This window comes from Megalops cyprinoides, chromosome 21 (genome assembly GCF_013368585.1).
Source record: "Megalops cyprinoides isolate fMegCyp1 chromosome 21, fMegCyp1.pri, whole genome shotgun sequence".
Lineage (NCBI taxonomy): Eukaryota > Metazoa > Chordata > Actinopteri > Elopiformes > Megalopidae > Megalops > Megalops cyprinoides.
This window is the reverse complement of record NC_050603.1, coordinates 27,088,177-27,103,177: the sequence shown is the minus strand read 5'-3', so window position 1 is coordinate 27,103,177 and position 15,001 is coordinate 27,088,177. Positions and strand designations below refer to the sequence as shown.

The 15,001-nt window shown below is 40.3% G+C and overlaps 1 protein-coding gene across 1 annotated transcript in view; it reads right to left on the bottom strand.

Annotated features, from left to right (window-relative positions):
• LOC118769048 (cyclin-dependent kinase 14-like) overlaps positions 1 to 9,835 on the bottom strand; it is a 72,882-nt gene extending 63,047 nt beyond the window's left edge. Inside the window, exons 1-5 of the mRNA XM_036516055.1 lie at positions 9,599 to 9,835; positions 8,098 to 8,192; positions 7,435 to 7,514; positions 6,996 to 7,090; positions 3,867 to 3,929 (exon numbers count right to left, since the gene is read on the bottom strand). Coding sequence (XP_036371948.1) covers positions 3,867 to 3,929; positions 6,996 to 7,090; positions 7,435 to 7,514; positions 8,098 to 8,192; positions 9,599 to 9,802 — 537 coding nt within the window. The 5' untranslated portion in view covers positions 9,803 to 9,835. The remainder of the gene's footprint in view (positions 1 to 3,866; positions 3,930 to 6,995; positions 7,091 to 7,434; positions 7,515 to 8,097; positions 8,193 to 9,598) is intronic.
• Positions 9,836 to 15,001: the final 5,166 nt, after the last annotated feature.

Sequence of the window (15,001 nt, the reverse complement as noted above, 5' to 3'; positions counted from 1 at the left end):
GTGGTTCAGTGTCTTGCTCAAGGACATTGACAAGGCAAAGGAGATAGCTGGAATTCAACCTGGGACCTTCCGATTCCCAGATGGCTACTCTACCTGCCCCTGATAATGCCCTTGTTTATTTTTTAATGCCGTTGTTCAATGTCTATTTTATCTATTCTTCCTTTGTGCAGTGCATTTCCCTGTAGCCCACACTCTCCAGTCCCCAGTGAGGAATATCCAAGAGATCCAAGAGAGGCCTACAGTTATTCAGTATGCCCCCCCTAGAGAGGTAATAACGGTAAAAGCAAAATCACTGCCTGAAAAGCCCATTTCTGCCTTGAATATAGTGCTTTTGTAGCCTACATACATCTGCCTTGCATATAATGCCCTTATTTTTTAATCTATTCCTCCTTTATGTAGTTTATTCATTTAGTCTTTATTCATATGCATTTTTAATTACAGTCTCTGGATAGTAGGTCAGTTTACATTCCATTACATTTCACTTGAATGTTGTATAACTGTATGTGTAACAAACATCCTCAAGCATCCACAAGATTCCTCATCGAAAAAGGACAGCGTGGAAGAAAGAGGTTGTACAGTAGTAACTGAGTTCTGACCTGTTGGTCATTTGCTTGGCCTACTCAAGTTTATGGGCATGATGGGGGTATGGCCTGTTCAAACTGTTCATGTTGAGACCAAAAAAGAAAAGACTCTGTGTGCAGTGCCCTTCGGATGTATTCTTCACCTGACTGCATGCACCAAACGGTGATGTCAGTACGGTTCGCATGTGATTTGACTCACTGAAAAGTTGAAAAAGTTGAAACAGAACATTTTTAATTATTCATTTATTATTGTTATTATTACTAATTTTTCAGGTTATTGATGCATATGTGCATATCCTTGTTAAAAAACAGCAGGCAAATGGAAATTATATTTCTGTAGCTTTTGTTTCATGTTTCTTGCACTACAATTTAGTATTATACAATCTTCAATTGTTTTTAACAGAAACCTGTTCATCAGCTCAGTGCTGTGGTATCGACTAGTTTGTTTTCTGGAACATTCCAGGCTCTCAGAAAGGTAATTTATTTGCTGGTTATTATTTAGCAGTATTACTTGCCAACACCAATGATTAACAATAATTTGGTATGAAACCCATTCCTCAGATGAAATTTCCAGTGGAAGAAAGGTGGATTTGCCCTGTAAATGCTGGCGCTTACTGGATTTTAGTGGTTTGTTACCTTTCTTATATTATTTTCATCAGACCTATTTTTTGCATGTATCATGTATAGACATTTCAGTTGACCTCTGCAGCAGAGCTCAGTCACTTTGGATAAAAGGGTTTGCTACATCAATACAAATGTTGTAATGTGATAAAAAAACATGAATGCATTAAACATTTTTAGATTGTCAAAATGTCAGACAAGACACTTTTGCTGATTGATTCACTGGCAAACGAAGGTGTCTATGAGCGCAAGATGCTACGAAACTGGAGGTAACGGTGCTTGTGATAGTTTCAACTTTAAAAAGATAGACTGATCAGATTTTAAGATGACCTTTACAAAGTTTGAAGCTCTTGCTTTTTCATGTTAAGAGAATTTGCCTCATTCTCTTGTCACTGTGTGTTCTTGTCATGCCTTTTTAACAAGAATTAGGAACTTCTTGAGGATGGCAGAACATGAAGACCAGGGAGAAAAATGGACAGTACAAAGAATGCAGCACAACAAGCAGCAAGATTCCAGCAGCTGTGGGATTTTAGTGTTTCATGTGTTTCATGCTCATCATTTGTGAATTGAATGTTGGCTTGTGCTAAGAGATGATTGTTGAGGGCATTATGAAAATACCACACCCCCATTTTCAGCAGAAGCAAACACCAAGCACTGTGATTTTTTAATATGGGAATATTTTGCACAGCGCAGAGAACTGTTTACATGCAGCACAAATTTAGCTGTAATTCACAGCAGAGTCTTCTGATTAAGTCTCTTAAATATAGTGCTATGATTAATTAAACACTGATACTTTGGTTTTGTGTTAATGAGGTTTCTTAATGATCTTGATTGCTGTTCATGTAGTCTTATTATATGTGCTTTTGTACCTTTCTTTGGATGTTGCTCCAAAGTAAGCGTACCATGAGTAAGTGTAAATATACACTATATGGACAAAAGTATTCGGACGCCTGACCATTACACCAACAGGGACTGTAATGACATTGTATTCAAATACATATACTTTAATATGGAGTTGGTCCCCCTTTTGCAGCTATAACAGCTTCCACTTTTCTTGGAAGGCTTTCCACAAGATTTTGGAGTGTTTCTGTGGGAATTTGTGCCCATTCATTCTGTAGAACATTTATAAGGTCAGGCACTGATGTTGGACGAGAAGGCCTGGCTCGCAATCTCCGTTCCAGTTCATCCCAAAGGTGTTCGATGGGGTTGAGGTCAGGGCTCTGTGCGGGCCAGTCAAGTTCTTCCACACCCAACTCATCAAACCATGTCTTTATAGTCCTTGCTTTGTGCTCTCTTGCACAGTCATGTTGGAATAGAAAAGGACCTTCCCCAAACTGTTGTCACAAAGTTGGAAGCATAGCAACATTGTCCAAAATGTCTTGGTATGCTGAAGCATTAAGATTGCCCTTTACTGGAGATAAGGGGCCTAGCCCAAACCCTGAAAAACAGCCTCATACCATTATCCCTCCTCCACCTAACTTCACAGTTGGCACAATGCAGTCAGGCAGGTACCGTTCTCCCAGCATCCGCTAAACCTAGACTCGCCCATCTGACTGCCAAACAGAGGAGTGTGATTCATCACTCCACAGAACACGTTTCCACTGCTCCACAGTCCAGTGTCAGTGTGCTTTACACCACTCCATCTGACGCTTGGCATTGGACTTGGTGATGTGAGGCTTGCATGCAGCTGCTCGGCCATGGAAACCCATTCCATGAAGCTCCCGCCACACAGTTTTTGTGCTTATATTAATGCCAGTGGAAGTTCGGAACTCTTCAGCCATGGAATCAGCAGAGCGTTGGCGACTTTTACGCACTGTGCGCCTTAGCAGTCATTGACCCCACTCTGTGATTTTACATGGTCTTCCACTTCGTGGCTGAGTTGCTGTTGTTCCTAAATGCTTCCACTTTCTAATACTATCACTTACAGTTGACCATGGAATATCCAGCAGGGATGAAATTTCACGAACCGTCTTATTGCAAAAGTGGCATCCTATCACAGTACCACTCTTGAAGTCACTGAGCTCTTCAGAACGACCCATTTTGTATCACACATGTTTGCAAATGGAGACTGCATGGCTAGGTGCACTTCTTTCTATTTCTTTCTATTTGTTGTATTTTATACCTCATTTATTTTATTCAATTTATTCTTTGTTGTTTTGATGTGTGTTGGACGGTGCAGTTGTGACCCTCAAATTTCCTTCGGGATTAATAAAGTATTTCTTATTCTTAGGTGCTTGATTTTATACACCTGTGGCAACGGGTCTGATTGAAACACCTGAATTCAATAATTAACAGGTGTGGCCAAACACTTTTGTCCATATAGTGTATGTATATATTTATTTACTACAGAAAAGCTTTTTGTCTCAAATAATGGTCACAGCAGTGACAGTGGAACAGGGAGTAAACATAGAGAAGTTATAATGCAGACTTGTGCATGGTGTATCTCGCTTTTCCAGAGTTTAACATGGCAGTCACTTTGTGAGCATAGTATGGCAGTGCTTACCTTGTGTATGATGTGAATGTAGCAGGGTACCAAGCTCCAAGCTTACCCTGTGTATAATGTAGCAGGGTAGTGTTTGCTTCTAGCTTACTCTGTGTATAAAGTGAATGTAACAGGGTAGTGTTTGCTCCTATCTTACCCTATGTATAATTCAAAATCCTTACCTTCACATTTTCTGGGTGAAGACCTCTGGGGTGCTTGTCAATGTATCGGCACAGGTCTGTGTGCTGGGGGAGACGGGGAGAGAACTGATAACTGCTAAATGAACCAGAACAATGATGACAACTGACTTAACTTGTAATCTGTATTTCCAGTATATCTGGACACAGAGGTATGAAAATATGGATTAATAATGTTCTCATACAGTTTCATCAAAGTGAAAGTAGTTATCTTAATTCTTTAATTAATTTTTCTTGTTCTCACATCAAATTAAATGTAATATTTTTGAAAAGCATTCCTGTTCTCCGAGAAAATTCTCTCTCAGTGGACATAACTTCAGATTAATATTGTAAGAAAGAGATTGTTAGTTTCTATGTATTGTCTTAATTATATTATTCAGTCATTACTTCTACAAGCCTCCAGTTCTGTTGTCTGAATAAAAGTCTGGAGAAGTAGGAGCAATATTGAAATGGAATTGGTTATTCGTTGCTTCTCTTTTTCATTATAGCTAAAAGCCTTTGCCTTCCAGAGGGCACTGACTTCTGCACATGTTACAACACAGCACGTGAGGCTGAAAGAGTTTCCATAGTGAATAATTCAGATACCTTGCACACAGACACACGCACACACATGCAGGCACCCACATCCTCATATACACATACACACAAACACACATAGACAAACACACAAAATGCATGCCTGCACACACATCCTCACACCTGCACATACTCATGCATGCAGACACTGTAGTGCTTGTCTATTTTAATAAGAACACTGCAAAATGCAACTCTCTCCCTGTCACTTATATTAGCCAAGGAAATCATCTGATTAGAGACACATCTGCCATAAAGAATAATCAAAATATGCACTAAGCCAGTACAACAATCTTGGTTCAGTATATGGCACATATTCGTAGATTATATGTGTACTGTTATCTCCAAAAAATGTTCTGAGTTTGATTCTAATTTTAAGATGACAGTATGATCAGTCCATGAATCACAAAAAAGGCCACCTGAATTTGCCAGAATCTGGATGACTGGAAGCATGTCATAGTGTAATGAAACAAAAAATTGCTTTTCAATGTTTGTTAACAAGGTTAACGAGATTTACTGTATATGAAGTGTGTTTAAAAAAATAAATACATAAAAACATGTCTACATGGCAGGGTTCTATCATGTTTTAAGTTTTTTGTTTTTTTTTTTTTGCACCTAAAGGTCCTGATCCTATCAAGGGGTGTGGGTGTGAATAAACATGACCCATCAAAATGACTTGAATAAAGTTATTTGTGAACAAATACGGTTTTCTGCAATGCAAATAAAAGTTTAGTATTGAATATATTTGAGCAGAAAAAAGTATACAACCCATATACTTTTTCTGTTATATCAGAGTATGAATAAACATGGAGGGCACTCTATGCCAAATCACCCACTCTGTAGATATGCACCACTTTATTATGTACACCAACCTAATAACAAGTTGGTCTCCCTTTTGCCGTCAAAACAGCCTGAATATTTTAGCAAATGGGCTCAACCAGGTCAAATGTGCAGCAAAGGCATACTTGTACATGTCCATTCCAATGTTTCCCATAGTTGTTGCAAATTAACTGGTGGTGGACCTCTACTCTGAGCATGTTCCATCTCATCCCACAGATGCTCAAATGGATAGAGATCCGGTGACTCGGGAGGCCACTGCAGTAAGATGAATTCACTGTCATGTTCCCAGAACCATTCCTGGACAATACTTGCCTTGTGTCATGGAGCATTGTTTTGCTGAAACAGCCCATTCACAGATGGATACACTGCTGGTATTCAGGGAAGTGTCTTTTTGGCAACAATGTTCAGACATCCTGTGGCACTGAAACGTTGCTAGATTAATATTAAGTGACCCAGTGTGTGTCACAAAAACACAATTACACTGCTATGACCACTCTACACTGTTGACACCCGCTAGCCTGGATCCATGGCCTCATGCAGTTTTCACCATATACTGGTCCTTCCATCAGGATGAAACAGCAGGAAATAGGATTCAACAGACCAGGCAATGTTTTTCCAGTCCTTTGTTGTCTAGTGTTTGTGTTCCTTAGCGCACTGCAACTGCATCTTCTTGTTTTTTGCTGACAGAAGTGGTACTCAGTTAGGTCAGCAGCTGCTGTACCCCATCCATGATGAGGTACAATGAGCTGTGCATTCTTACATGTTTCTTTCAGCACCATTGTTGTACTCAGCTGTTAGTTGACTGACTGTAGCCCATGTGTTACTCTGCACAAGTTGTGTCATCTTCCATTGGTCTGTTTCATCAATGGTCTGTTTCTGACCAAAGGACTACCATTGACCGGATGTTTTTGGGTAGCGGACCATTCTCAATACATCTGTGACACTGTCATGAATGAAAACACCTGTAGGTTTGCTGTTTTTGCAGTACTTATACTGAAACATCTAAGACCCGCTATCATGCTGTGTTCAAAGACACTTATACTTTTTGTCTTGCCTATTCTATGTTAGCAACAGGCCTAGGTATATTCTAGGCACACAAACACACACAAGTACACAGGAAGTGCATGCACACACACAATCCATAGGTACCTGACAGGCTGCTTTAAGTAGCATAGTCTGAACATGTGATTCTGTCACTGATTGACCGATCTATGTAATGGCAAGGGCAGATGTACCCAATAAAGTAACCACATAGTGTATACTACATTTGTATATGTATAGGTATATTCCTAGGCCTAGGTATATTCTAGGCACACAAACACACACAAATACACAGGAAGTGCATGCACACACACAATCCATAGGTACCTGACAGGCTGCTTTAAGTAGCATAGTCTGAACATGTGATTCTGTCACTGATTGACCGATCTATGTAATGGCAAGGGCAGATGTACCCAATAAAGTAACCACATAGTGTATACTACATTTGTATATGTATATTTTGTGTATATGTGCATGTGTTTTGTCTTCAAAATGTTTTCCTTGGCACCACTATGCTTGCAAAGGAAGGTACATCTACAAATATAATTTTCAGGTTCTCCATCACATCAGCCCATATTGGGTCTGATAAGCTCTGATGCACTCAGATCAGACCAGATCAACTCATTATCAGATCACATCTGTCCATCTTCTTTCACTTACCATATACTCAAAGACCAGTGTGAGGGTTTTCTTTGTGTGGATAATGTCATGCAGAAGAACTATGTTTGTATGTTTCAGGCCCTTCAAAAGGGATGCTAGGCAGAGGAAACAAGACAAATGAAAATGATCTCAATCCATTATTCTTTAAAATCCTTTTCTAAACGTGGTAGAGATGATTATCTTAAAAAATTATCTCCTTTCCAGGGGAAAACTATGATTAACAGCAACATATATGCAAGATAAGCGACATACAAATACAGTTTTTCTGGCGACAACCATTTCTCCCACAGTATACTACATTTATGTCTGTTTTAAATTCAGTGCATCATTCAAGTGTAGAATTACACATATGATACAGCCCTGAATTAATCCTTAGGAGACACCTCAGAATACAGCAGGGTCTGATCTCACATCAGATCCAATCTGCAGTGAGACATACCCTCTCTGATGGCTGTGAATGGAGTGCCCTCCTCTTCCTGCAGTCGAATCACTTTCAGGGCAACCAGCATCCCATGCACCCTAAGTGTGTGACAGTAGAAAGCCAGTACAAGACAAGATGAGGGGGACTATCAAACCCGCTCGTATGGAATAAAGAATTGTTCTTGCAAAAATCAATCCACAACAAAACAGGCACTGATATTTTAATTGCGTTATTATTTCCAGATGAAAATTCAGGGGGAAAAAGCAAGGTCTGAATAAAAAGTAACCTATTTCACTGTTATAACAAACATTTTCTAACAGCTGCCTCAGCTTTCTGTACATCACTCTTGGGCTGCCATTGAGTATTAAAGTATTAAAGAAAAATAAGCTTCTCCAACCCCTCAAACTGTAGTGTTGAACAGCATCATATATTTATTACATTACTGGCTGCATGTTACTTCCAATAAACACAGAAAGCTAGAAGGTAAAAAGGATGCTGAAAAATTTATGACACCTGAACCAGGTGTCTGAATCTGCTTGACTAAGCCCAAAAATAACATAATAAATAACAGAATAATTTATATGTACTTACTCATTAATTGTTATATTTATTGGAGTCATTGAAATAAAGACTAATTGTTAAAACAAGTAAGTACTAAAACTGAATTAATTTTGAACTTACTTGCTCCTTCCTTTGTAAACTGTAGCATATGCACCTTCTCCCAGTCTCTCAAGCGTCTCGTAGGAATCTGCCTTCCCAAACTTGGGGATCATTGCCTACATTGAAACAACACAGTAAAGAAGCCTAGATGAGTATATATGACAGAAAAGGAAAGAATGACCCAAGAGAGGTGGAGTCCATTGCAAAAACCATCATAAGACATAAGACAAAACATACTCTGCCTCTTTTTAACTGAGGTCTGGGGAGGTCGATATCACATGTTTTCACTGTAAAAAGACCAAGGGCACAAACGTATGACCCAATGCTGAAATCTGTTTTTGGTATGAATAACCTTATTTATCCACTGTGGCTAGAAATATGTATCTTTTAATTGCTTTCAATAATTTTACTACAAACCTTACTACAGGAAAGCCTGGGCGGGGAGACCCCAGAGAGGGAAAACACGGGAGAGGACCACTTTTGGTCAGTAGTCAAAAACACACAGGAACTAAGGTACACAATGATGAACTTTAAAGTCATCCAATATTGTGCCCGTACAGTGTGACCTATTTATCCAAGACTGAAGTTAAGAATTTACCCCTTAGAATTTACCCCATGTTTCAGTTCTTCACTGGCTAAACAAGACACCTTTCAATTCAAAGGAAATACAATATGGCACCCACACCATGTGACAGCAGAATGCTGTTCTTACAGCGATCACACTGGCTCAGAACTGTCACCAAAAACAGTACAGCACATCACACCACACCACAGACCAGCACGGAACAGCACAGCTAACACACAGTTGCCTATACCTCCTGTCCTCTCCCCTGTGCCCCCTCTGGGTGGCCATGCCTTTCACACAACACACTGGACTATATAAATTATAATTAAACTAATTCTTCAGTCTTTCACTCATCCTATCAGTCTTTGCCATTAAGAAAGGACTCACTTAACTAAACATCTTCCATAGGGAATACCTGAAGTGATATCTGTGATCTGTTAAAATAGTCTCATTGCAGTTCTATTTCATAAACAATAAAAATGTTATCTTCAGATCAGGTATTCTATAATGTGGTGGTGATTCTAATAATGTTTCCTTGAGTAAACCAAAAGTAACCAGAGTACCTATTCACCTAAAAGCCGTGGTTTGATGTTAAAATGCTTACTCCCCATACTATATAAATGTTATATAGTACTTGTGTGTGTTTGTGTGCCTAGCATATATGCCTTTTGCTGACAGACCAGTTTTACATGCAGAAAAAGAACACTTGACAGTGATATAACGCACTGTGATCATACTGCAACAACCCTGCTTATTTTGATGTTGCATCATTTGGCATTGTCATTGCTATAGAAAGACTGGAGTTGAAATCCATTGATAGTCATGGACTTGACCTAGGCCTTGTCGCAGAATCACTGGTTTCATGCAGTTTTGGTCCAGACACGCAATGCACACATAGTGTTAAAATGTAAACAGATGAGGGCACGCATGGAGCCAGCGCCCAGGAGACAACCTCACCGAGCTGGGGCTGGAATGCCGGTGTGTAGGGGGCTCCAGTCCTGCTGACGAGCCTCGTAAATTGATGCAGCGGTTATTTTCTGAGTGAACCCTTGTGACCTGGGCTGGCTTCTCAAAGGCAGCAAAACCATTCTGTGCCCAGCGAACTCTCAAACTTCTGTCCTCAGGAACCGAATCCATTCCCTGCCAGCAGCGTGTCGACATCTCTGTGACACATATCTTCAACACAGAACACAAAAGGTGTTAGTCACTCACCCACTGTCACTGCTCATCAAACCAGTACATGCTCCAGTACTGTCTGTATCTTCAGAGCTCTGCCATCTATATGGGACAGCATGTTGTGTCCCTTTCCAGAGGAAAAAAGCATTTATTCTTTATTCTAAGCAGTGTGTTATATAGATATATAGTATAGTATAGTATAAGTATAGATTGCTTGTCTTCCCCTCCAGGCTTTATAAGGGTGCTGTCTCTGCTGTGATAAAACTCCCCATTTTCACAGCACTCACCGACCATTCCATGCCTGAGAATCCCTGACACAGATAACCAGCACAACAATCAACACCGGCCAAGAGCACCTGCTGCTACCTTCACAGATTAAATATTTAACAACGTTTCAGTCAGGGTGGAAGCCAATCCGTGTCTCTCCATTGAGCTGGAATTCTAATTACCACAGTATATCTTGGCTGAGGTCACCCTTCTCATCCTATCAGGTATGTGTCAGAGACAGGGTTTACAGGAGGGATGCTTCCAACGAATGGAGGTGGTCCCTATTCAGAATTCAAACCAGCCAGGACCTTTTTTCTAAGATGTTAAAAGGAACATAAGGTACATACATATGGTTCCTTAGGGAAGCCTATGAGAGTGAAGCACATTTATTATGAATTTTTATAAAAATTTTTGACTTAATTCAAACAGTGAAAATGCACTTCATTGTTATAAGCAAATAAACACCGAGAGGTTTGTGTTTCCGCCTTAAATAAGCTATCCTAGTGTCAGACAGCCATTTAATACAACTGTGAGCAGCTTCCTCGGCAGGAAATACTACACTGGACACTAAAATGTAAACCACAAGAAGACTGCAATCAAGAGAACTGAAAAGTGGAAAACATGGAAACAAAAAACGGCCACGGTACTTGATGTATTGGAACATCTAATCACTCCCAGAAAGACAGGATTTCAGTATTTTAATAACTCACATGTTATTAAGGTTCTCATAGTTTTCACCACTGCATTTGCTATACTTTCTAACGTTAAATAACTTAAATAACTGTCAAAGCTAAAATTCGCTAGATTTTTTTCTGACTTGGCAGTCAGAACTGTGACTGTGTTATCCTGCTTATGTTGCAATTTATGTGAATCTGCATTCGTGTCAGGGTTTCCGGATTTTTTCTTGCCGGTCCGGAAAGAATTTTTTTTACTGGACAAATTTGAAACTTACCGGTCATCAGGGTGCAAAATAGGGGGGGGGGGGGGGGGTCTCAGGGGGTCCGAGACCCCTTGATCGACACTTGAGAGCCCCTGAAAGCCTCAACAGCAAAAGTTTTGGGGGGGGGTCTCTGGAAAAATCTTCAAAAAATTATTTATCACTTGCAGTTGTCAGTAAAAATGTCTTTTAACCCTTAAAGGCCGACAGACACAGCCTGCGCCCAAAGTCACATCCCTTCTTCTCGGTTAAATTGCTCACGAAGTAGGCTATTCATCGCTAATGATGCTAGTTGCTTGTCTATGCAACGAAGTGTTGGCAGGAAAAATTATTTCGAATTTACATCAAATTTAATTATAGTTACAATCTGCATACAGCTCTGCGTCCATCTCCACACCCATTTCTCTTGTTTGAATTACTCATGAACTCGTCATTGCATAGATATGGAACACATATATTAACCTTTGTTTATTCAGGTGAATCCCATTGAGATAGAGATCTTAATTTCAAGAGAGACCTGATGTACATAAAATAAAAATAAAAACAAAATAAAAACATTCCTGGACAAATAATCTCAAAAGAATTTATAGTATGAATTAGATAACAAATGACAATAGAAAAATGCAATATTGTGATGAAATGACACGTAAAGGAAATTTAAAACACATAAAATGCCAAATTAAAAGCACCAGCCATTTATGTATTCAATTCAATTCAATTTTATATGTATAGTGCTTTTTACAACACAAGTTGTCACAAAGTAGCTTTACGGGCCTGAGAAGCACAAGAAAGAGCAGAACCGGAGCTTTGTAATGATGCTAGTCACATATTTTGTCAGTACTCTGGCCCCCTAGCTGTTGTTTTTGTGGCCCAAGACTTAGGCATAATAGTTGACCCAAGCTTAACAGGATCTAGGCAGTGTGCAGCAGCAATAAAAAGGCCAATAGGATACTGGGATATATAGCCAAAATCATTGATTATAAATCTAAGGAGGTGTAGCAAAGGCCAAGAGTAATCACCCCACCCGGCCTCGAACCCAGGTCTGTTGGGTACCAAACTGCAGCTTTGACCTCGACGCCAAAGAGTCTCCCGTGTGAAAGTTCTGGCCTTCTTCTGGAAACTCATAGCTGAGTGGTGGGTGCATAGCTGAGTGGTGGGTGACCCTGGGGATCATGTTTTTGACATCTAGGGCTCTGTCCAGATCTCTTTTCTGGCCTTCTTCTGGAAACTCATTGCTGAGTGGTGGGTGATGCTTAGGATAATGATTTTGGACATGGGGGATTTTCCAGATCGAGTTTCTGGCTTATCACTGGGATCTCATTGCTGAGTGGTGGGTGACCCTGGGGATCATGTTTTTAGATTCAGGGGCTCTTTCCGGATGTCCTTTCCGGCCTTCTTCTGGAAACTCATTGCTTAGCTTAAGGCAGGTTAGTTTAGAAGAAACGCTATTTGTAACACTCTCAGAGCTCAAAACGCAATTCCCAGGTTTGAACACCACTCAGCATTCAAATCCAAGGAGAATGCCAGAAACACTATGTGAAGACTCTCAGAGCCCAAAATCGCGGTTCCCAGGTTTGAACACCACTGAGCATTCAGTTTCCAGTACACTGCCAGAAACACCATTTTCAACACTTTCAGAGCTGAAAAATACGATTTTCAGCTTTGAACCCCAGTCAGAATTCAATTTCAAGGAGATTGCCAGAAACACTATTTGCAACACTCTCAGGGCCCAAAAACTCTGTTCCCAGGTTTTCAACACCACTCAGCAATCAGTTTAAAGGAGAATGGCAGAGACGGTATTTGGAAGACTCTCAGAGTCCAAAATTTTGATTCCCAGATCTTAAGACCACTTATCAATGAGTTTGTAGAGGAAGGCCATTAATGAGAAGTGAAAGCTCAGCATTCAGTTTTCAGTAGACTGCCAAGAAACGCTGTTTTCAACACGCTCAGAACCCAAAAACGCGATTCCTAGGTTTGAACACCACTCAGCATTCAGTTTTCAGTAGACTGCCAGAAAGACGATTTGCAACACTCTCAGGGCCTAAAAACGTGATTCCCAGGTTTTCAACACCACTCAGCATTCAGTTTCAAGGAGAATGCCAGAAATGGTATTTGGAGACTCTCAAAGCCCAAAAAACGCGGTTCCCAGCTTTGAACACCACTCAGCACTCACTTTCCAGTTGACTGTCAGAAACACCATTTTAAACACTCTCAGGGCCCAAATATGCAATTCCCAGCTTTGAACACCACTCAGCATTTAATTTCAAGGAGAATGCCAGAAACACCATTTTCAACATTCTCAGGGCAAGAAAATGGAATTTTCAGCTTTGAACACCACTCAGTATTCAATTTCAAGGAGAAAGCCAGAAACTGTATTTGGAGACTCTCATAGCCCAAAATGGCCATTCCCAGCTTTGAACACCACACAGCATTCAGTTTCCAGTAGATTGCCAGAAACACCATTTTCAACACTCCCAGGGACAAAAAAGGCAATTTTCAGCTTTGAACACAACTCAGAATTTAATACTGCCACAAACACCATTTTCATCACTCTCAGGGGCCAAAAACGTGATTCCAAGGATCGAATAACACTTAGCATTCACTATCCAGTAGACTGCCATAAACACCATTTTCAACACTCTCAGGGCCAAGAAATGTGATTTTCAGCTTTGAATCCAACTCAGAATTCAATTTCAAGGAGAATGTCAGAAACTGTATTTGGAGACTCTCAGAGCCCAAAAAGGCCATTCCCAGGTTTGAACTCCACTCAACATTCAGTTTCCAGTAGATTGCCAGAAACACCATTTTCAACACTCTCAGGGCCAAAAAATGAGATTTTCAGCTTTGAACACCTCTCAGCATTCACTGTCCAGTAGACTGCCAAAAACTCTCTTTGGAGACTCTCAGAGCCAAAAAATGCTATTCCCAGCTTTGAACACCACTCAGCATTCATTTTTCAGGAGACTGTCAGAAACACTGTTTTCAACACTCTCAGGGCCAAAATATGCCATTTTCAGCTTTGAACCCCACTCAGAATTAAGTTTCCAGTAGACTGCCAAAAACACCATTATCAACACAGTCAGGGCCAAAAAAAAAGCAATTTTCAGCTTTGAACCCGACTCAGAATTCAATTTCAAAGAGAATGCCAGAAACTCTCTTTGGAGACTCTCAGAGCCAAAAAAGGCCATTCACAGCTTTGAACACCACTCAGCATTCAATTTCAATGAGAATACCAGAAACTCTATTTGAAGACTCTCAGAGCCCAAAAATGCAGGTTCCCAGCTTTGAACACCACTCAGCATTCATGTTCCAGGAGACTGTCAGAAACACCATTTTCAAAACTCTCAGGGCCCAAATACGACATTCCCAGGTTTGAACTCCACTCAGTATTCAATTTTAAGGAGATTGCAAGAAACTCTATTTGGAGACTCTCAGAGCCCAAAAAGGCCATTCCCAGCTTTGAACACAACTCAGCATTCAATTTCAAGGAGAATGCCAAAAACTTTATCTGGAGACTCTCAGGGCCCAAAAAGGCCATTCCCAGCTTTGAACCTAACTCAGACTTCAGTTTCAATGAGAATGCCAGAAACTCTATTTGAAGACTCTCAGAGCCCAAAAACGCGGTTCCCAGCTTTGAACATCACTTAGCATTAAGTAGACTGACAGAAACACCATTTTCATCACTCTCAGGGCCAAAAGAGGCAATTTTCAGCTTTGAACAGCTCTCAGCATTCACTGTCCAGTAGACTGCTAGAAACTCTCTTTGGAGACTCTCAGAGCCAAAAAAGGTCATTCCCAGCTTTGAACACCACTCAGCATTCAATTTCAATGAGAATGCCAGAAACTCTATTTGGAGACTCTCAGAGCCCAAAAACGCGGTTCACAGCTTTGAACACCACTCAGAATTGATTTTCCAGGAGACTGTCAGAAACATTGTTTTCAACACTGTCAGGGCCAAAACCTGCCATTTTCAGCTTTGA